The sequence below is a fragment of the Centroberyx gerrardi genome, chromosome 8 (genome assembly GCF_048128805.1).
Source record: "Centroberyx gerrardi isolate f3 chromosome 8, fCenGer3.hap1.cur.20231027, whole genome shotgun sequence".
NCBI classification, from domain to species: domain Eukaryota; kingdom Metazoa; phylum Chordata; class Actinopteri; order Beryciformes; family Berycidae; genus Centroberyx; species Centroberyx gerrardi.
This window is the reverse complement of record NC_136004.1, coordinates 9,556,228-9,580,657: the sequence shown is the minus strand read 5'-3', so window position 1 is coordinate 9,580,657 and position 24,430 is coordinate 9,556,228. Positions and strand designations below refer to the sequence as shown.

Here is a 24,430-nt window from a genome sequence, read left to right as displayed (position 1 = left end):
TACTGGCCCAACCCTAACCCTGCATGCATGCTTTCCCTCTTCCTCCACAGCCACTCAGCCAGATTCTATGATCATAATCATAAGTTGTAATGAGGTTAATGCAATCATCAGCTGTCTGTGGAGGGGAAATGAAATAGTGTTATTAAGAGGAGAGCCTCATAGAGTCTAATGTGTGTAGTACAGTAGTACAGCAGAGATGGAGAGACAGGGAAGAGAAGGCCAAGGTCTGGTCTGGCAATCAGTCAGTGTGCGGGCAGCTTGATTAAAGGAAATGGACCGAGTGGAAACTTTGTGTGTGTGTGTGTGTCTGCATGCGTGTGTGTGTGTTCATGTGCAAGCAAAACAAGTGACCGCTGTAAAAGCCGGGATGTGTGCGCACAAAAAAAAACCTTGTCTCGGTTTTGTTTTCAGCCAGTCTGGGCGACAGCAACAGCAACACAGATGCAGAAACAATTAGAGCGCGTCTGAGGATGTTTTCACCACCCCTAACCCCCCACCCCATACACACACACACACACCCCCACCTTGTGATTGCACATCAAAGTTGTCGACCGAGTGTAAAAGTGCCTGTAATTGATTTTATTGTTTGACTCTTTAAAGCAGTTGTCAGTTTTGAAAGGAGCCCGGTCCTCTGGCTGCAGACTGGGTGAGAGCGCTGACAGCCTCAGAATAGACCAGTCACTGCTGTCTGCACCAGTTACAGGCAGCGTTGTAGCACTGGCGCTGCATGCACACACACACACACACACACACACACACACACACACTAGCTCTAGCTTCATATCTTAAAGTTTTTATGTGTTTGTCCATCCTAGTTTTATTTCTATTTATGTCTTTGGTGTCCTGAAAAGCACTTTGTCCTTGACCTGTGTTTTTAAAAGCGCTTCATACAAAAATGTGACTTCACTTGACCCATGTGATAGTCACGGGTAAAAGGAAATGAGCGATACCCTGTCAGGGCGAATACACACACTCCCTACGGTTTGTTTGCTCTAAGCGGGGAGAGGGCCGGCCCGCTCTCAGAACTGACTGATTTACAGTTTGTTGCTGTCTGTCAAACAGCCGACAGACGGGAACGACACGGCGACCTCAGCCGCAGCGTCGGCCTCGGCGGACGTCTCGTTATTTCACCACTGGCAGGAACGCCGAGGGCCGCTCCTTAAGCTCGGAGGGAAGGTTAATGGCTGCCATAAAAGTCTAATAGTAGAATGTAAACAGCGTGGTGTTGTACCTGCGTGGACCAGCGGACCACCTGTCGTCCTGGCAGCTAGAATATCATGTCACTGCAGGGCGATCTGCTCTCAGGTCAACTGCTGGCACTGTATCTGAACTATACCCATATGGTGAATAAACAAATGTGAAAGGGGCTTTTTGAAGCCGTAGGAAAACATTGTCATACACTGCACTAAAATAAGAGCAAAAAATGTTACACAGCCCCTGGCCTTGAAGAAATAGCAGAAGTGGACTTCTCCTGAGGTATAAATAAGTCTGTGATATTTCTGGCATGCTCGTAGTGTGGGACACAACACGCTACTCATTTTAGCAGTTTTTATAAAGGGGTCTTTTAGATTTTCCCTGGCAACGCTCCAGGTTTGGGCTGGACTTTCAGCACCGGTCGTTCGAGTGCCATAAACTTGCCTGTGCTTTCTTTCTGCCCTGGTGCAAAGAGCAAATTTTTCAGCCTACAAATCATGCGGAATGTAATGATATTTTCTGTCGGGGGGAGAAAAAAAAGTGTCTCGGTTGAAAATGAAAGCCCACTGGTTGTCTCAGATTCACACGCATTTGCGGTTTTGCGCACCAGGCATCTGTGATGAATTCCCTCCTGGTCTTTGTCAGTGCCAGTCGTGTCTGTGGCAGGACTCTCCTTCCCGTCCTGGAGGAGGAGTATCGTGTAACAGACAGGCGTTCCGGTCGGACATCGGCTACGGCTGGAAAGTCTGAAAAAGCACCTGGTTTTCACATGGGCCGCTGTTTGGGTTTTCACTTTGCCTTCTCATAACAGGGATAGCCTGTGGGTCTCTGTGTCTCCAGTGTAAAAGAAAACAGGACAGGGCCGTACTGGGACTCATTTGGAAAGGCATGGCACACTTATCGATTATGAGATCCAGATCCAGATTTCCTGTCACCTCAGACTAAGAGTCTTGCTCTAACTGTAAGCTTGGAGCTTAACAGAAACAGCAAAGCAACTCTTAAAGCGGCCTGGTTTCTCCTCACACAAGATTTTCACTGTGGTATAAAACCGTTTCTACATACTTAGGTGCAGATTTGGAGCCACTCACATTTGTCATTTATTTGATTTTGAACATCATGTTCACACTCACACTCTCCATCCAAGCAACACACACATGTTGAAGCCTCCAGAAGCAGTGAAACTACTGTAGCAGAATCAGTAGGATTGTGAATGCGGAGGGAGAGACTAATTTTCTCCTAATTGAGTCACAGGGGTTTGTTTTGTCAGGAGATTTTAGGCCAAATGGAGTCAGATTCCCGCAGCTCTCCTGGGATGGGAGGGCCGGGCTGGAGTCTAGCGGGGCCTGCGGATCCCAGCAGTCTCCAGCTCCTAATCCCTGTCATTAACCCCATTACACAGGGAAGACCGGCCTGCCAGCTCCTGCCCTCTCATCAGCTCCTTCCTTTGTCCCCTCGTTTCTTCCTTTGCATCACCCTCTTTCATTAGCCTCACCTCCCGATTCTTTATTTTCTCCTGTGTTATTGTTTCCTATATTTTCTCTGAGGTTTCCTTTCCGGTCTTCCCTCTTGAGCGCGCCTAAAGATATTTCCATATATGCTTCACCTACACACTTTATCTTGACAAATCACGTTTGTCTCACAGAAACTATTGAGTTACTGTGTATATATAGTGGAAAAAATGGCATGATGAGAGAAATGTTAATGTCACATCTTATCCCATAACCACAGCGCTGACCTATTTTTGCAACTCTATAAAAACAACTGACCGGGAACGTGTGTGGTTTTTGCAAAAAGACAAAAAAAAATATTTATGTTATCAGCCCATCAGGCCATCTCTTAAATAAATAGCTTACCTTAAGCAGCTATAAAACAAAAGTTTGACAGAAGCATCTCAGTTGGAGAGGACAAACTGTCCTATTATAGCACATCCTGTGGTGCCTGCTGGTTTGTCCATTGACAAGAGAGCGTGGCGGAGAGAGGATGGGTGCGGGGGGTGCGGGGGTGCGGGGGTGGTCCAGGGTCCTGAGAAGAGAGAGGGGAAACACCTTGTGACCCCCTTGTTCCTGACAGAGCTACTGGAGGTGTGGAGACAACAAGGATAGAGGAGCAGAGCGCACCGCCAGACAGCTGCCTCCGTTTGGATCTATCTACACTGCTGCCATCGTGGTTTAATTGCTCAAACTTGTTGCACTTGTGATGTGTGAGCATTAAAAACATTCCAATCAGGAAGCTTGTTAGTAAAAGGGTTTTTAGAGCTGATGTGAACTGGGAAGTGGCTCGAATGAACTGAATTCTCACAATAAAACTAGTGTGAGCCAATTTATGCTCCTGTCTTCATTGTGTTGTTTTTTTCATTCTTGGCAGGCGCGCAATAAGGAAGGTAGATAAGTAATAAATAAACAGTCAGAATTTTGTTTCTCATGGCCACAACAATAATAAACTTGCACATATTGCAGTAGTTTTGCTCTGGCTGGGCCTTGTTTGGGTTTTGATACAGTTGTCGGCCCTCATTGTCTCCCAGGCACAGACAGCGGGCCTTCTGCTGCAGATAAACGCTCTGCTGCAGATAAACCCACTCCAGTCGTCCAAGCAAAACTTTACTTTGATGCATGCACAAGCTCAGTTGCCTTGCATAGTTTAAATAGGTCAATGTTTACGTTGATATGGTAAATCTGGCTGTTAATGTTATCTTTTCATACTGTACCACTGAAATAGCAAATAAATGGGAATTTGATGGAGCCACCTCTAAATCATTTTGCTGAGCTTCAAGACCCCAAGTAAACAATTACTTGTTTGAGTGATTATACAATGTTCCTAACCATAAGAAACTATAAGAAGATGATACAGGCCACAAAAAAAAACACCAAAAAACTGACTAGGAGAGGTTTTGCTCAAACCCACCCAACATAATTTCCCTCCATTCTTCATGTCAACGGAAAAATAAATATGCATGTTTTGTTTCGAAGAAATGTTGAAAATGTGTTGAAAATTTAAGATGTAGCCTAACAACATGCAGGCAGTGGAGTAGAGAATCTACTGAAGTAAAAGTAAAAAGTGTCTCATTTAAAATGAACTCAGAGTAAAAGTTACTGAGTTGCTTTTTAGAAAAGAGAACTTTGTTACATGTGATCTTTTCCTACAGTTCTAAAAAGACGAGAGGACAGAGTTTGAACTTGATTCATTTAACTGGAAAATTTTGAAACTACAAAATAAAGTGCACAAACAAAGTAAAGCCAGACTACACTCGTCTTCTCTGCTGACTGATTGTTTACTGCAAACGGCTCCACAATTTGTCAGTTTACGACAGTCCAGTTTCTGGAGAGCCACACAATCTGTACTCTGTAGTGGATGTGATTTAAAATGAAGGTAAGTACAATACTTCAGCAAAAACGTACTTAAATAAAAGTAAAAATAATCAAAAAAGTACAAGTAGGCTACACAAAAAAGCTACTCCATTACAGTAACATGAGTAAATGTAATTAGTTACTTCCACTCTTGACAACAGGTGTATTGCTCATTAAGAGAAAAGTGCTTAGGGCGACAAAAATGAAACAATAGACGAACCTTATCAACCCAAACATTTCTTATGATTGGGTGGGGGGCTCTATTGAATTCAATGAGGTCAAGACAGGACAGCTGTGGGGAAAGATAGCTGTTTGTGTTGCCGCTGACTTCATGTTTGAGCTGCTAATGAGGCACACGTACAATATTCTCTGGAAGTTATTTACAGACTTGGCTCTTTCAGACTATGGGAATTTATTTTATATGTTTGCTTTCCAGTTCTTGTGCTTTTAATTTCTTAAGTAGCTTATGTTATGTCTAATTGTTATTGCACAGAAGAGGCAGATACGTGAGAGCAAATGATCCTCAGATAAGCTGGAGTTTAAAGGGGTAAGATGCTCTGCCAATCAGCAGCCTCCCCAGCAGGAGCAGCGCCCTCGCACATCTGGAGGCGTGGCACTGGCTCCATGGCACAGGAGTGTGATGTCGTCTGACACAGCAGAGTCGGTGCTTAGCAAGCTGATGTGAAAGGTCAGAGGCTTACTGTGGTTCACAGTGAGCCTGGGTTATGGAGGATAGAGGCCATGTGCACACAAATCAACATCCATACAAGCATATGGAGCCAGTAGTAACTATTGTAATTATCATTCCACAGAGACAGCGAGAGCTTCTTCAACGTTTCCAAACCAGGGGCTCCAGAGACGGCCTGTACCCAGGGACCAGCCTCGTCCCCAGGCCGACTCAGGTGACACCAGGCTGTGACCCCGTCCCCCCTCCTCCCCCCTGAGGCCCTGGACCCCGGGCGCCTGGGCGTGATTTGTGGGGCCCAGGGTCTGCTGTATTGGCCACAAATCAAGGGGGGAAATCTGCGTGTAGCTGACGGTTTTACACTTCAAACAAGCCTCAGGTCACAGATTACACCCTCAATCACTTATCTCCTCCAGTCAGTCCTGGCCAGACTGGGGCGTCCGTTACAAATGTCCCCCAAGTTGCCTGTCATTGACTTCAATGAACTTTGTGCTGCGGAGATGAATAACGCACAAGTCCCACCCTCTCCCTCCTTACAGACGCACCAGGTGCTTGAAAAACATCAGCTGTGCAAAGTGTATGATTGCTACACTTTTCTATTAAAGGGTTGTAAGCAACTGCATTACACATTTACAGCAGAGTCCATTCACAGACTTAGCAGTATCCATGATGGCCCTCAGCTGAAAATTAGAAGCCATAATGAAAGCACTAAACATTGCAAACTGTTTGTGGTCCTTACATGAATTGTTTGTGAGGAGCTCCAAGCCCACGGTCGCAGTGAGACAGAAGCAGTCATATTACACCAGCAGGGTCATTTCAGCACCAGATCAAAAGCACTCACAGCTGTCCTGGGACACTGAAACCAGCTCACATGTGTGGTCCAGTCCTGCAGGAGAAACAAAACCCTGTGACCAATGCTACGTCAGTTCAAGGTGGCTGTTGTGAAATGAAAAAAACAACGAAAACATAAAAAGTGGAATCATTCTGTAACAGTTGTGAGGCAACACATTACATTTAATATATTTTTTTAGGAAATGTAAATGTAAATAAACTTTTTTATCTCACATTTCATAATCCCCCTCCCACCCCTCCAAAAAGTGACCTCTGTATCAGCAGCAGTATTTTATCTTGGCAACTATAAAGGCGATGATTAACAAGTGAGGAGGTCTTCTGAAGATCCCCAAGACGAAGGTCTAATCTGGCCATCTGTTTCTTATCTACTCTCCTTTATTTTTTAAATTTGTGAATTTATTTGTCTAACGGATACTGGGCCTGCAAGCAGCAGGCGTCCAATCCTCTCCCTGGGGAATGAGATAGAGGCGGAACCCACCTGGTGTGTGGGTGTGTGTGTGTGTGTGTGTGTGTGTGTTTGCGTGTGTGTGTGTGTGTGTGTGTGTGTGTGGGGTTATCTTAGTCTAGGCTCCAGTAAGTAAGAACAGTAAGCAGAAAGACAGTGCATTTTTTTCCAATAACAATTTGGAGGAAGCTGTAGGATACATAAGCGTTGGGTAACAGTATTTTGGGAAAGGTTGGTGGTGTGTAACGCCACTTTCAGGCCTTTTTCATGGATTTATGTGCACTAAGGAATGATTTTAGACATGTATATAAAATCATCAAAGCATGTAGACACACTGGGCTCTGCTGGACATTAGGCTTAGTCAGTTCTGCTGTGCAGTAGTTGTGTCTCCACAGAGGAGAGACTGGGCGCCAACATCTCCTTGTTGTTGAGAGAAGGATCAAGTATTTGCCTTGTTAGACTCCACCCAACTGGCTCCAACTCTCTGTCTCTACTGTACAGCACAATTACCAGTCAGTCACTACAAGCTGATAAGTTATGATCCAGAAAGCCCTTCCTTTCAGCTAAGATATTACTCAGAGCACATGCAGGACGGTCACAGGCTGCTGTGGGGATTCATTATCACCTCTCTGCTGTCACCACTAGGAGGCTTGTCTTGTCCAACAGGAGCCAGGATGATTAACACTCGCCCAACATCAGTGTAAACCTGAATAATCTTCAATATCACACGATCCAGACCTATCCAAACTTTGTTTCACTGAAGTCAGAAGTTTTGTCAGATAATTTAATAACCTGACAAATCTGTGTTTTCCAAATGGGTGTCCCCCTGCAACAGAATACATTCATGCAAAACAGCATCTTTTAGGTTATCAAAGACCAATGTGATGCCAGAGACATATTTCCAGATTAAACTTGTAGCGACTAAAAAAGCAGATTAAACTTGTAGCGACTAAAAAAGTCCTGACCTTTATGACTGATAAAAAAGGTCAAAAGACAAAAAGAAACATCAAGTTAGCACTTAATCTGCAAAACATCATTTATAAAAATGAAGAGATAATGTGCAATCAGTCTGTGTATATTGTACAGAGACCTATTTCCTAAATGTCTATCATTAATTTATATATACTACTTGTTATCATTTTGGTATTTTAGGTAATGTGACCTACATGAGCAACCCAGTCAAATTACATTTATGTGAAAACTTACTTGGCCAATAAAACTTATTCTAATTAAACAGATTCAGATTTCTTTAAAAAAAATAATTAAAAAAAATAAACAACATACTTATAAAGAAGGATTTGGAGCCATTGATCAAAAGGTAAAAGGGTGGTGTGTGTGTGTGTGTGTGTGTGTGTGTGTGTGTGTGTGTGTGAGTGAGTGAGAGTGGAGGGGAGGGGGGGTGTCAGTTGTTTCTGACTATTCGTGATCAAACATTATTGCCTTAATCTATTTCCTGCTTGGCCCTGCAGTGAAAGCCTGAAAGTGCTTCCAAGGGGTCATGGGTTTAATTATCCATAAAATGTAGCCTATTATTTGCTCATTTGTTGCCTTGCCAGTTGCACTGCATTAAGCCTGAACATGATGTAATCAACATGCACTTGAATGAAGAGACAATGACTCTATCTTCTGCAGCAGCAACCAACAGGCCCAGTTAACTCTGAATAAACTTCAGGTTAAAGTAGGCAGAGACATCCCGAGCACAAAGATGGTGCCAACGCGAAGTTTCCTTTTGTTTTTGTTTAAACCTGTTTGTTTGCTTGTCCTTTTATCATGGAAATTAATCCCCAGACTTGAGAATTGAATTCACACATCGCTTGAGCTTCCCACTGACTTTTAATCTAATCTTCAAACAGTTTGCAATTCATTGTCTATCTAATTACGTTCTCGTTTCAAGACAACACATTAAACTCGTTGTATATTTCTGATGTGTTGAAGCTGCAACATTTTAAAGGAAGAAACAGTTTGTCTGGATTTTTTTTTTTTTACTATCAATCGCCAACAAAAAGCGACAAAATGTGATAAATAAGGCTGTTTGCACCTTTAACAACCTTTTAATTGGAGTAATTGTAATGTAAAACAGCAAACCTGCCTGTCCGGGCCTGTTCCAGACGCTACAAATCCACCTTTCCTGAAGAAACCGCTGAGCAAGTAATGCAACACTGAAAAGTTAAAAGATTATAGTTAAATATACATTTTCAAAAGAAAAAGTGAATGGAGTAGATAGCCTACTACGGTTCAGTTGTCCTACTACGCATGCTCTATGTTGTAAGTAAAATGAACAAAGTAGGCTACTTGTTTGTTATATAACCAAACAAATAGTAGCCCTACAGAAAATAATATGTTATACAACAGGTAGTTCCGACAGAAGAATATTGGAAGACATTCCACGGTTGACAGTGGAAGCTGTAATCTGACAAGACCTCACTGCAAATATATCAGTCCGCATTGTTTACATTCTGTCAATTATTCATATCAATCATATCTGTCAATTAATCATATTATATTGGAAACTCGTAACCATAGCAACGGTATCGAACTTGAGGAGCTACAGTTGTTGGTGGAATAAAGATAGGTGAAATCGATTCATTGCGTTGACCTTTTACAACTGTTTATAAACTGTTGTATAATTAAGCAATAATTAGCAGCAGCACAGTCCCGTGCCGAGAGAACTGGCGCCGAACTCCGTTCAAAATTCTGGCAATATAACTTTGGCTTGCTTAATCGGCAAATGTGCACACCTCGTAAAGCATGATTTATGGTCTTTTGTATTGATATAGGTCTACTCTTCATTTCGGCATACATCCGATACACCAAGCTGAACTTTAAGCAATAAAACTTCAACTTTTAGATTTGGCTTGCCTGTTATTTCCACAACCTTCTTCGACCAAAACTAACCGTGGGACCGTTAGCCACTAGCGTTAACCAATTCTAAAAGTTTAGATTTTATTGTAATTAAGCAAGGAAACATTGAAATGTCGGATTTATTTTAAAGGCGTTTGCCATGTCCTTCTCTAGGTGTCCTCCCAGCAGAGGGATGGTTTGCGCCAGAAGAGGTGAGAGAGGAGGAGGGGAGGGCCTAGGGGTGTTTTACTGGGGGAGGGGGTTCGTCCTGGGAGGGAACCAGGGGTGTGGAGGGCCGAGTTTAAAAAGGCAGGCAGCACCAGCTCTCACTCTCACACACAATCTGCCCTCTCCTCCAACTCCCACCAGCAGCTCAGCAGAACCTACAACTCCGGTTACACTGTAGTCTCAGTTGGCAGTGATATTTGCTTTGATTTATCTAACTCTGCTTCTGAAGCCTTGGAATTTTACTCTTTTTTCCCCCTGAAAACTAAGGATTTTTACATTTTTCCACCGCGACAGAACCTCAGCATGGAGGCCACCACTGTGGAATATGGAGATAACTATGAATATTATGATGACAATGAGACTGCCTGTGACTTCTCAGAGTGGGAGCCTTCCTACTCCCTCATCCCTGTGCTGTACATGCTCATCTTCATCCTGGGTCTGTCAGGTAACGGGGTCGTCATCTTCACCGTCTGGAGGTCCAAATCCAAGCGTCGGGCGGCAGATGTCTACATTGGTAACCTGGCCTTCGCTGACCTCACCTTTGTAGTGACCCTACCTCTCTGGGCCGTGTACACAGCGCTGGGCTACCACTGGCCCTTTGGTGTGGCTCTGTGCAAGATCAGCAGCTATGTTGTGCTGGTCAACATGTACGCCAGCGTTTTCTGCCTCACCTGCCTGAGCTTTGACCGCTACCTAGCTATCGTGCACTCTCTGTCCAGCAGCAGGCTGCGCTCGCGGGGCACTATGCTGGCCTCCCTGGGTGCCATCTGGCTCCTGTCCGGCCTGCTGGCGGTGCCCACGCTGCTGTTCCGCACCACCGTGAACGACCTCAACAGCAACCGCACCACGTGCGCCATGGACTTCAGCCTGGTGACGATGAACCAGAGGCACGAGTTTCTGTGGATCGCCGGGCTCAGCCTGTCCTCCTCTGCCCTGGGCTTCCTGCTGCCCTTCCTGGCCATGACCATCTTCTACTGCTTCATCGGCTGCACCGTCACACGCCACTTCAACAACCTGCGCAAGGAGGACCAGAAGAAGAAGAGGCTGCTGAAGATCATCACCACACTGGTGGTGGTGTTTGCCATCTGCTGGACGCCCTTCCACGTGCTGAAGAGCATGGACGCCCTCTCCTACCTGAACCTGGCTCCCAGCTCCTGCGGGTTCCTGCGCTTCCTCCTGCTGGCTCACCCCTACGCCACCTGCCTGGCCTACGTCAACAGCTGCCTCAACCCGTTCTTGTATGCCTTCTTCGACCTGCGCTTTCGTTCCCAGTGTCTGTGCCTGCTCAACCTGAAGAAGGCCATGCATGGCCAGATGAGCTCCATGTCGTCCACACTCAGCGCCCAGACTCAGAAGTCAGAGGTTCAGTCTCTGGCCACCAAGGTGTAGAGAGGAGAGGATCGGTGGAGCGGGGCTGCAGGACAGTCCCGGCTCCAGCCACTGGAACACTTGTAAGAATACAGACTTTACGTGTCCGTTGTTTAAAAGCTGGTAAGACATGATTGAGATGAGGAACTATGAATTGTCACTGCGCGCAGTCATGAATTTCATTATGTTTTCCTCCTATGGAACAATGAGAGGGGTAGATGCTCTGTGTCTGAGGCGGGGAGAGACTCGAACTCCTGGACTTGGGAAGCTAGAGCCAGCTGGCTGAGCTCCTTAGCTGCTTTGTCCCTCAAACTCTCAGAAAAAAAGTATATTTTTTTTGTTCCTCCTGCTCTGCAAAAGTTCTCCTTTGTACTATGACAGGGAGCAGAATTATGATTTTAACAACACACACTGATATTAAGAATTGTGAGTCGATGTTGGTCCTTTATTACATGGAAATCTGTTTACACTGGGTAAAACATAAAGCTGTACAGTATTTTCATACCATAGCATTTTTTCAGATCTATTGATGTTTTGTTTTAGAAGCACTTGTTAAACAGAGTCAGAAACTGGGCTGTGTGTGTGTGTGTGTGTGTATGTGCAGGGAAATCAAACGGACAGTCTCCTCTTAAGCTTGTTGTTTGTGAAGGTAGAGGAGTCGGGGGTGCAGGAGGGAGGGGGCGTAAGAGGAGAAAAGGTGTTGCAGCTTAATTATATAGTTTGTGGAGGAGACAGGGGCAGACAGGCAGATGGCAGTTGACAAATGTTGTCGGGGAACAGGAATGGGGCAGGGTGGGGAGGGGGGGGGGGGGGGGTTCGCAGTGTGGTCCCGGCACTAAAGGGGGAAAAGGAACTTCATAAATGTTCCAATTTGATGTATATGTTTTATTTTTTGACATCATTGTAACTAACTACTGTATTAAAGATGTGTTCTATGAACCAAATCTCTTACATTTCTTGAGACTTTGTGTGTGTGAAATCCAAAGCAATACATTTGTTGTTAACACTGCTGCTTAGAAAGACTGATTTTGCAGGCAGAGATTGGAGAAAGAGGAAAGCAGCATCAGAGGAAAAAGGTTTCTAACATAAGTACCAAATTTAATATTTATTTGTGTAAAAAGGTCTGCAGCTCTGGAAACTCGAGACAAGTCATGATGTGCTGCCTCTTTCATTCAACCTGAAGTTTCACATCGGTTTCACTGGAGAGCATTTCACCACACCATCCTGTTATTTCAGTGATAAGTATGCCCAGAGGGCTGCAGCTTTGGTATGAATGCCTTGCATTTGGTTTACACCTTCAAACTAATAGGTCTCTAATCTCTATTCATTCACAGCCAGTATCCAGACTGTAACCGGATTATGCAAAGCAGCGGCCATCCTGAGAGAGTGTGTATTCGATACTCAGTTGCGACTGCCATCACCTGTGGTACTTAAAAAGTTTTTGACAACACATATGGGTTACAATGAGTGGGTTTTGAATTTGGATCAGTGCCTTTAGTTATAGAAAATGACACAAGAGGGCACCAGACTGAAGTCATCCAAGCACCCTGGGGTGCAGTCAGCCTCAGGAATTACTTTATTCCATACATTTTCAGAAAATGTTGTTGTTGTTTTTTTCACTTGAAGAGATTCATGGGTTAGCTAAATTGGTTTTAGAGTGTCTAAAAGCCATATAAAGTAATATTTTTTGTCACAACAACATATTGTCTGTATCACTGTCAGGTCTGCATCGATAGCACTGGAGCCGTTATCAGCAGCGCTTCTGGACAGGACTATCTATCCGCAGGAGGCGAGGCCGGCCAGCCCCCCCGCCCCCACATGTTCACTGAATAATGGGGTCATTACCAATGAGTGACTCTTCTGAGGGATCCTTTGATTTGACAGTAATGAGCTCTGTTGGACATAATCACCGTTTTAGAGATGGTGGCAGGGGGGAAGTGGGGCTCTAATCCTGGCAGAAGTTGGGCTACCAAACAAGTCAATATTTGTCCCTGCTGACAAGAGATTGCAGTTAGAGCGGTTGTATGGTGCGGGGAGGGGTCGGCGCAGAAGTGGAGGGCTTGGGCTGGGAGTGTGTGTGCGCGTGGGGGGGCTGTCTGCAGATGCTCAGACACACTGATGATAGAGTGGAGGACTTAGAGCCGCACATATCAGAGTACGAGAGAGCGGAGAAATGAACTACAGTTAACGAGGTGCTGAGGCAGAGGGAGGTTGGAGCGGATCACGGCTCATGCAGGTTCGTCCTGTAGCACATCTTAAAGTAACAACATATGTGAAACGGCGATAATGCGAGGCCGTGCGATTCGTCTTCTCTCCGTGTGTGAGAGATCATATGTTACTCATTGGCCATCCTGGAGAATGGAACAGATTTGACAGCGGTATAGGGCTTGAAATAGATCGCACATGATGGTCATTGTGAAGGATGCAAAGGGCCTCAGCTGTCCATCACACACACAGGAAAACTGGACTGCTCATATATGCAATTATTCTTCATACTAGACCTTTATAAAAGCCTTTCAGTCCTGACCTAATACTTTTTTAACATGGGAATCAAACCCTTAACTTTTCCTCTAGCTCTTACATCACGCTCCACCCATTGAACAATGCATTTCAGCCTCCATATGGTTGATACTCATGCTAAACAACAGATGATAGATTGCTAATAAGACAGAGGAAAACAGGGTGGAGCCAATCCTGCATGCTGGACTGGCCAGACTTGTTGTTGTTATTGAGATGAGTTGGGCTGACAGCTTGTCCGATGGTGTTAGCCAGCAAGGCCACTTCGACTCAACTCACGCAGAATACCAGCTGACCAAAGCACTGGGGGTCTATGGGGGACACCGTCAACGAAAAAACAACACTTCTAGCCCTCTCAATGCACGTAAATGTTTTCTGTGCTCGTGTGTGGCCTGTGTGACCTGTTTGTGTATGTGTGTGTGTGTGTGTGTGTGTGTGTGAGAGTGTGTGAGGGTGTGTGTGGGTGGGGGCTTTACAGTGCTCCTGAAGTATTCTCATAGGGAATTCAACCATGTTAATCCGTTGGCCCCTTAAAATTATTTTTCCCCCGTCAAGAGAATAGAGCCTGATCCGCCCCATTAGCGCACAGGTTTTGGTCGTTGGGAATTCTTATCAGCGGCCCCACAGCTGCCACCTCTTGTCAAGACAAAGAAGACATCGCACACTCTGCTTTAAAGATACATTGTGCGAGTAATTTGAGCACTTAAATCTAGGTTACATTCACATATGATTTTAATAAGTACATTTTAGTTAATAAATAAGCAAATTTGGGTCTTTCCTAACTCCGCATAAGTCAAAATATGGGTCCGTTTTGGTCTGGTTTCTATGTTCTGTCAGTCATTAAATCAAAATCAGACTCAAAACAATATATGTTCTCCATTCTTCCATCCATCCTAATCTCACTGGTATTAAATCCTATCTCCAGTCCCAATTCTACATGAAGCCAGCAGGCACAGGTGTCTGTTCCTGCGTGTTGTCATCAGTGTGAGCTGCCACACCCAAATGGGACATCTGAACACCCTGCAGCTGAGCCAAAACACAACTGCTAGCCTCAACGCTGCGCCTCCCCTCAGATCTCCCTGCTGTTCCATCCCACCCAAGCAGCAACAAATGCATTCTGTGGTGCGTGAGTGTGTGTGTGAGTGTGTGTATGTGTGTGTGTGTGTGTGTGTGTGTGTGTGTGTGTGTGTGTTCATATGCACATGTAAACAGACATCTGACACATTCCACGGCCTGTCAACGCTAACCCTACTTTCTCTGCAACATTCGTCCACCTGTTGCAAGAATACAGCACACACACGCAGATGGACACACACATGCATACACACCCACACACACACACACAAACACACAATCAGCTCCTCATTCCTATAATTACTCGCAAAACAAACAGCATTAGCTGAAGGGCACGTAACACAAAAGACCCAGTTAGGGAAAGTATCTATCCATACAATTCATCCATTAGTGGGGTTAACATGGAGCACAGAGCAGAATGCTGGGAGAGAGGGTGTGTGTTTGTGTGTGTGTGTGTGTGTGTGTGTGGGGGGGGGGGGGGGGGGGGTCACTTCTCCCCCAGCCCTTCCTCTGAAGGATCAAAGAGGCCCTGGGTGTCACTCTGCCTGCCGCTGGTCATACAGCCGGTCTTACCTGTGAATCTGGAGCACAAAGGAGCTACTGGAGCCCAAAACAAGGAAAGAGGGCTTGGTGGAGTGGGGGGGGGGGGGGGGGGGGGGGGGTGAAGTGTGGGCCGCATTTGTTCATATGTGTAGGTGTGTGTGTGTGTGTGTGTGGTTGGGTGGTTGGGTGGGTGGCGGGGTGTGGGAGTGTGTGTGGTATGTGTGGTGTGTGTGTTCTCATTCTTCTCTTCCTCCCACCTTTTCTGGGGTTATCTATAGCTTGTAAGTAAAAACTGAATTTAAAAGCTTATGTGTTGCCAATGTGTGTAGGGTCTCAAGACTGTTGATGATGAAATCCAAAATATCCACACACTCCCAGCAAATTTATTAGAAAACAACTTTTCGACCAGTAAGGTCTTCAGGCAAATAAATCCACTAGGAGCTTGAATTCAGTGTGTATTTTTACATTTTCCATAAATTTATAATATGCATATTAGTTAGTAGCATGTCAACAATATTACACCTCATACATCTTTTACCTTTTACATTACTGGGTAGGATGACAAAAAGAGGGATGATGATAAATATTTTTCCCTATAGAAAAAATGAACATGAATGCATACATTTTAAGGAGACATGCGAGTGGCAGTGTGCAGCACGGTCTGTGGAGCCTTTCTGTCCGCAGGCTCAGAGGACTGACGGCTTTGTGCGGAGAAACTCTATCTGGCCGGAGGATTAGGACTCACACTGCACTGTTAATAACATAAAGTGTCTGTGTATGAGTCTGGACAGTAGAGCCTCTGATCCATCCAAACAAGTCAGTTGCAACAGGAACCTTGAAAGTAGCAGTTTGACCCCCCCCCTCCCTCCCATTGAAGCCATGTTTCCATGCTTGTTTACAGCGTACGCACCTTTAACATGCAGCTTCTCTTCTTGTTTGTGTGTTTTCTCTCTCACTGATGCCCCCCCTCCCCCAAAGTGTGAGATCCTTTGATGTTCCAAATACCTCTTTTCCTGTATTGTAATGAATAGGTCTAATTATATTGGCTACAAGTTAAATAATATGTTAGCCATCAATTTAAACAAACTGTCATGACTTTGAGGTTCATTATCCTGGAGGTGGGGGCCTTTAGGGGGCATCGTACATTCAGTTTTATGTTTTCTCTGTGTTTTCGGTTTCTTCTACAGTTTCCATCCCATTCAAATGACCTCAAACTCTCTGGTAGAGAAAGTGAGCCGCTCCTAATGTCAGATGGCCCCTTACTGGGTTTGTTCTGTGATCCTGTTGCTGCAGAATGTGCCTCCGGATGCAGAGAAAAAACGTTAGAGCTTAATGTTTCACGGCAAAGTTTAGTTTATCTTCACATCCCTTTTCCTTTGCTTGAATCTGCCTTGACTGTGATGGAATGATTACACATTTCGAGGCCAAATAGCCTGGCAGCAGAGCTAAACAATCAGAAATCGTATAAATTACAAATAATGGGTTACTACAGGTCTAATCACAAAAAGTGGCCAAGTGAGTGTCCAATACACACCAATAATGAGAGTCTAGCAGTCCCTATACCCTCCTCCTCCTCCTCCCCTCATGATGACTTTAAATTGCTACCACGGCTGCTCAAGAATCACTATTAAAATCAGCTTGTCTCAGTAATCTGTCCGGCTTCACCTGGAAGTGGCCTCTCACTGGAACCGTCCAGGCCGACAGAATAACAGCCTAGAAAAACACAACGTTTACATGAGATCAGTATTTTCATGCTAATGTTATTATCTTTTGGCACATTTGAAGAAGTGATTAGGAAATCGACCCCCCCCCCCCCCCTAATTATACATTGTTATTCACTGTTGTTCAGGGTCGTGTCCACATCTTGCTCCGCCCGTTAGAGCATTAACCGGATCTGTTTGGGTGAGGGAGAGGATTTTAGCCAGCTGAACAAATGTATAAGAGGATATATAGTATACCATAAGGACTTGAGTTAAACCTCTTGCAAATGTGGCACACTGTCAAAATAGATTTTTTTCATCTTTCTTTCTTTCTTTCTTTCTCTCTCTCTCTCTCTCTCTCTCTCTCTCTCTCTCTCTCTCTCCAGTGTAACCAGTGATGGGGTTTGCTGGGTTTTCATGAGACTGTTTTGTCAGTTTGACTGACAGACAGGGTGTGGCAGTGATGTGTGAGCGAATGATTTCCTCCTCTATTGTGCTGCCAAAACCATGAGACAAGTTTCTTGCAGAGCTTGTTATTTATTTATTTAATTAATTATGTATTTGGGATTTGATCATGGAAAACCCAACCTACAAACTCTTCAAAGTCATCATCTCTATATTGCAGGATATAGAAAACACATTGCAGAGAACATGGAAATACCCGAGAATACTTCTGAAATTGCATTATCACATCGATGATTTCCAAAAGCATCTAATTGGAGGAAAGACCAGGGACCTGCTGCATTGTGCATAGCAATTAGCACTGGTTGTGGTGGATATCGTTAGGCGAGAGGCGCCGCTTCCGATGACAGCGTGGCTTGGCCAGACCTGAATGTGCTGGGCTCGCGTCCCCTCCGGATATGGGTGCTCAGCGCTCATCATCCCCAAGACACAAAGCTCCTCTTCACAACCTTCTCTATCCCGTCCATTGTGGAGGGCTTGCCTCTAGGCACACGGCTCCTATGCCTGCTACAGAACTAAATGCATCTCCTGTCACTGACCGGTCCCACTGCCAGTTCAGCTGCTGAGAGCGCTCAGGTGCTCAGGACTTGACAAAAAAGTCAGAGGTAAATAAAGTTGCTGAAGTAGACGGCTTAATAGCTACAAATACAAACTACACATATAACTTAAAGCATATGGCACCTCATAAATCCAAAGAGCGCACCTCTTTGAGGATAAATATGGTAAAATGTCACTTTTAAATATTGCTGCTGTCTGTCATAGCAGGCCTCTGATCAGGAGCCTCGTCACAGGCTGGACAACAGCATCATGTAGCAACTTTTCAGAAAAAGAAAATGGCCAAATGTCTGAATATCCAAAGGTCTAGCATGAGAAAATCATTAGATGTTTTGTCATTTTCAGGTATCATGAATACCTATGGCTGTACTTAATCGGCATAATGGTGACAAAACCACATTGCAACAAGGTTTTGCAATGTGAATCTTCAAAATTATCTCAGGTAGCAAGTCATACCAATGTAAAAATGACAGCCCATTTATCATTAACCCATATTTAACCATGGAAGGGTTTTGCGGAGCGTGCATGCTCTCCTTCATCACATTGCCTTGTTCACATTCACACAGTTACACACATTCACACCTGGGAGCTGCCCAGCACCTCAGTCTCTGAGCAGCTCCACTGGAGCAAGTGGGACTGCAGTGTCTTTCTCATGGGCAACCTGACAGCAGAGCTTTTTTAGGGAGGGGAGAGGGGAGAGGGGAGAGGGCAACTTATTCACTTTCCCCTCACAGATTTTCCCAGCTGGTCCCGGGATTTGAACCGATGACCTCCTGGGTCGAGCTTCATGCTTCTCTAACCTTTAGGCTACTGCCGCCAAAACACAGCCTGTCTTATACGTTTCAGACACTTTAAGTTTCTCCTGAGAAGGTGTGAAAAGTCCATTCTTCTTGTACATTGATTAACCCTAACCCCTTTCCTGCTATTAACTCATGATGAGGAGCTAAACATCTACCATTCAACCAGTGGAGAATCCCCTGTGGCCAAGGAAGATAGTAAGAATGACACAGGCTACGGCAGGGCAGTCATGCTACATTCACCACACTCTCACCCAACAATGTGTGTGTGTGTGTGTGTGTGTGTGCATGTGTGTGAGAGAGAGAGAAAGAGAGAGGGAGAGAGAAAGTTGTGTGAACACTGTTATTAGCCTTGCATGTGTGTTCTCCTCAGACTAGTCTTTACAGCATATGTATTTTTGATAATAGCACAAAATGTTGATAAAGAAACAAAATGTCCACACAGTGTATTTTACTGACCCCATGCTTTATTTTCCCCCACACCAGCTAGAACAGTCCTTTGGCTATAGAACAGCTCATCAGGTCTGCATACAGCAAGTAACATGGAGGTCATTTTATTAATCTATCCTTATAGTGACTCACCCAAGATCACGGTCAGCTAAATGTCCCTGCATCCCTATGAGCAGAAATCCACATATAAAAAGGTAAAACCCAAATCAAACATGAAATATGACACAAGAGACATAACACAGACTCATTTCACACTGAGGTTCCTGGCATTGCTCCACCCTTACAATACAGATGGGATTATTGGGAAGCCTGTAGGAGCTAACTGCTGCCATCTATGGGTCAGGTTGCACAATTACCAAAAATATTTCTCCTCAGGGGCCAAGGGTCACAGCTGTCACTGTGTACTAATTTAATGTTAGATGCTAGAAATAACTAATTATGAAACTATAAAAACTTTCAGCATAGATGATTTTATCTTGTAGTGTGCCTTCCCTCATGTAAAAGTAATTTAGTTAATTATTTTGGAAGTTTTGCTACCATGTTTGAGATTAATTGCTTACACTTCAGGCAAGTCCTAGATTAAAAAAAAAAAAAACACACAGCGCATTTACCATTACAGTTTTAACATTGAAAGCAGCTAGGTTCATGTTTTGTTTTAACTAGCCTAGAAAACAAGCTTTGTCATATAGCTGATCAGATAGGCTGCTGTTTACTCCCCTCCAATAAAAAAAGGTTCCTGAGGTGGGATTATAGTAACAGCTTTGATACAGAGACATCCCAAGTGTAGCAATGGTCATAGGTAACAAGCGACAAAAGATGCCCCTGTTTATACATGTGACTTATTGTAGTCAACATGAATTATCCCATCGCATAAATGATCCAGATTTCCTGATCTCGATGACTGCTCCGCTTCACCTCCCAGTTGAAGAGTCAGTTTCCAGTTTGAGCTTTTGTCCGGACGAGCTTGTGGCGGAGGGGGAGCGGGGGGCAGGCGGGGGGCAGCGGCCTGCGGCTCTGGTAATGCCTGCCGCCTGGAGAGGTGAACACCGAGAAGTCCGGGTCCCTCAGCAGAAGCCGAGAGCTCTTGTCCTTCGAGGAGGTTAATATCTCGGACTTGGCGCGCGGGCCGATGATGACGGGGGCGCAGGTCTTGGGGATGATGGTGGTCATGGTCCGGGTCAGGACTCTTCCCTTCCTGGAAGCCAGCGAAGGAGCCGCTGGGGACTTGGCTTTCTTGTCTGGGCCTTTGCTCTCCAGTTGATCTCTGGGATGCGTCTTCTGTAGACTGTGGGACTGTATCTGCATCTTACTCTGCATGTCCTTCACAGCCTGGTCGGTGTAAGCCTGCATTTCTTTACGCAGCTGGGAAATCTGCTCTTTAAACTCATCCCTTAAAGCCTTTTTACTGGCCTCGAGCTCTTTTTCAAAAACTGCAGAACGTTCCTCCTCTTTCAGCTCCATCTCACCTCTGCATTCGTCCGTCAGCATCTCTGGTACTTTCTGTTCTTTATCGCTGCTGTTCTCCCCATCAGGTTCTCTGTTCACCGATGCCATCTCCATTTCTCTGTCTCTGACCTTCTGCACCAGCTCCAGTATGCTGCTCTTCGGGGCTTTCACACCCACTTGTGATCGGATCTGGTTGCGCACCTGTTGGAAGATAGATTGCATCTTTGCTTGTGTCTCCATGTCCGCAGGAGCGCTTTCCTCTGTGCGTCGGTCACTCAGACCGGCAGAGGTGACCTGCTCTTCTCCTGTAACAACATTCGATGCTTCATCCTGATGTTCCTCCTGCTGTTCACCATTCACCAGGATTTGCGGGTGCGTTTCAGAGGATAGCTCACTCATTTTTACCTCACGTCTTAACGGCTGTTTTGCTCCCTTGAACTGAGCCTCTACAATCATGTGAGAAGCTGGTGTGAGAGGAACATAATTGTCTGAGGTGTTTTCTCCCCAGGGATGCTGGGTATCAGGGGGATATCTAGTGTAATATACTGTAGCTTGCTTCAGACACTCAGCTTATCTGAAGGATTCACAAGTAGACTTAAAACATTCTGATGAAACAGCAGCATTAACCTGTTAAAACATCCAATCAATCAATATCCGTGTTTTCTGACTGGATTAGATTGTTTAAAAGTCTGGAACAATTGTTTGTGTTGTGGTAATGAAATGCTAGTAGTGTAAGTGAAGCACTAAAAATGCCCTTTGACTATTATGATGATATTATGATATTATTATGATTATTATGTTGATTGGTACTGGTGGTACACACTGGTATTATGTTGATTGGTACTGTACCTCCAGTACCACACCATTAACATATGAATTCATAGCGTCCCACTTATGTTCTGTGCAATTATTTAAACCTGCATGTTGTGAAACTCTATCTGAATGTATGTGCAGTCGCATCTCCTGACAACAGACAGCCTCCTGGTAACAGTGTGAAAAACAAAGACCTTCAGGGACAGTCGCAACACGAGTGTTGGGGGTGAAATTCTCATTAGAGTGGTATTGCACTGTCATAGGAATGTAGAGCTAAACAGATGGACTTAGTAACCAACTAACAGGTCTGTATTTGTAAAGGCTGTCTGTCTGCATGTTTTCTGCAGGAGGTCTTGACTAAATATGTACCATGACTGCCTTTTACGAAGATGAACAACAAAATGTTGAAAAGTGATATTTGTCTCTGTGCCATGATCAAACTCCCCGAGATGAGAATTTAATGATGATGATGCAATTGCCTTTCTTATGTCAGACATCTGGTTTGATTTCAATTTCCATTTTTTATTAAGACCTGGTTTCATCTGCTTCATATGGATTCAGTGGGTGTCAGTTGGGTATGGCAAAGGTTGGCACTTGCCTCACCAAATTAGATTTTGTAGTTTTTATCATTAAAATGGAGAGCAAGATCAAGCAAAAATCTACTTGGAAGCCATATCTAAAAAAAAAATGTAAATCACATCAGAGAAAATTCAGGGTCAATGTTCCCTCTAAGCTGTGAATGGACGCCCTGATGGATAGTTATGATTCACCATAGAAAAGTGCAGCTCATTTCACTACAAGTCAGACAAGTAATGATGTTTGCGTTCTTGATTCTCACCTCCCTTCTCATCTGGGAATCTGTGCTCTCTGTACTGTAGGATACAGATACAGATGGTCCACATTAACAACCTTACCAGCTTTTCTCAAGTTACAGAATATCTATCTTGAATACCCACATAAATCTCTATATTATGTTATATCAGTTATATCTTATACATCCGTGTCTTGCTACCTGAGTCCTAGAAATAACTAGTATTTCAGAATGTCTATATATATTTAGTATGTTTCTCATTGTATTATCATAGAGAGTTTCAATAACAATTCTATAGAGAAAAACTGTAGTTAACAATAGATAATGCAGGTACATTAGATTGAAACATTTTGAGGCATAGTTAAAGTTATAGTTATAAAAGTATATAGTTATAATGTTATTTGATAAGGTGTATAGTTTTTACAATGCACATCTACACACCTAGACACTTTCTGTACAAATGACTGGCCTTCTGTAGACCTGTTAATGTGAATATGAGCACATTTTTGCACATCCTGTATAAATGCTATTATGCTATTATTTTTCTTCATGTTTACATTTTTTCCTCTCATTTGTTATATACTGCATTTGAATTGATATTTTATCTGACTTTTTCAACAGTATGTGCAAATTCAGCCCAGTCAGCTGCACCTTGGCACCAGGTAGCCCCCATGCATTGTGTCTGACTCACTTTTTCTCGACAGGAAAAACTCTCACTCTGCTATCACTATCACTATTGATCTCTCCACCTACATCTATAACCAACAGCTGAATGTGACAACTTCACGCCTGTTCTCTGGGGGTTGTTGAAAGGCTTTCTGGGAAATGTAGGAAATCAATAATAGACGAGGCAGGCTGAGGAAAGTGGGCGCAACAAGAATGTATTTCAACCCTTGATCACAAAATAACTCCTGGAATGGATTGAACATCACAGATTGATTGACAGCTTAGATTGGGATTTACTTCACTTCTCCTTATGGAAATAATAGATACATAATAAACTTGATTTTTTTTTATTTGTAAAAATGCTTTATTCTGTGATGTTTGATCTTTGAGGCTTTGTATTGATATCAATGTGTGCACTGCATGCTGAACAACAGCAGAAGTGTGCACATCCAACTAGTTTTTTTAGGTAAAAATATATCTGCACACTGGATTCAAGCTATTTTATCTTTCAATTGATTGAATATAGAAGATAAGCACTTATATGATTTATAGTTGCCTTATTTGATGTTTTGTATGCAGACTATCCTCTCTCTCTCCCTCTCTCTCTGCCTCTCTGTCTCTCTAACACACACACACACACACACACACGTATACATACATACAATACATACATGCATAAATACACATACATACACACATATGTGCATACATACATAATACATGCATGCATGAACACTTACATACATACACACATATGTACATACATGTCATTCCATTAGGTGGCAGTATTATGCTAAACTATTCACCAAATGCTTAAAACCCATGGCACCACAGAGGGTGAATGATGTTGCGACAACAAAGCAACTTTATACTTTCATCATATCAGTTATGTATTCATTCAGTGACAATGTTTTGTAATTTTGTACATCTTTGGCAAAAACAAATAACCCTGACAAAAGAATCACTGGAATATTCCTTTAACATTCCTATAGGGACTTACAGTGTGTCTGTGGTGCTTAACAGTGAATTTATAGTACTATATGCTATATACCACTTATATAGCATTTTTATCTCCTATTGGTATCACTATATAATACTCCTATAATCTTCTTAGTTTAGTTGTGCTGGGTTGTTTGTATTCTTCTAAAAGAGATAATAGGATCACTATGGTTCTCTTTCCTAAAGGATTACTCTTTAACTTGAGTGATAACAATTAAGGAATACCATAGAACAAGGTGGAGGAGGTGGAGGAGGTGGAGGAGGTGGAGGAGGTGGATGGGAGGGGGAGAGGTGAGGGGCATGTGAAGGTGCACTGGGGTCGACTCCGCTCTACCAATGAGCCAATGAGAGTCCTGCATGAGTGAGCCTCCTCTCCACACTAAACGCTAACATATGGCCTTCTTCTAACAAAAAAAAAAAACAAAAAAAAAGGCAGCTGAAATTCAAATGCTGTTGTAGTTGAACAAAGTTATTTGCTTGTAACTTTTGCGGGAAGAATTTGGATTTGCAGGAAATTTGTTTTTGGCTTACATACATTTTTATTTTACTTAATAAACCCATTTTTATTTGACATAAATTCATGGTATGCATCATAGTCAGTAGCATCAAGTATGTAAGCAGTATGTAAGTCATATGTAGA

At 43.8% G+C, this 24,430-nt stretch overlaps 1 protein-coding gene across 1 annotated transcript; it reads left to right on the top strand.

Moving 5' to 3' along the window:
• The first annotated feature begins 9,738 nt into the window (after positions 1 to 9,738).
• Positions 9,739 to 11,707, top strand: aplnra (apelin receptor a). Its single transcript, XM_071909521.2, has one exon. The coding sequence runs from the start codon at positions 9,893 to 9,895 to the stop codon at positions 10,976 to 10,978; it is 1,086 nt and encodes a 361-aa protein (XP_071765622.1). The 5' UTR covers positions 9,739 to 9,892; the 3' UTR covers positions 10,979 to 11,707.
• The last annotated feature ends 12,723 nt before the right edge of the window (positions 11,708 to 24,430 follow it).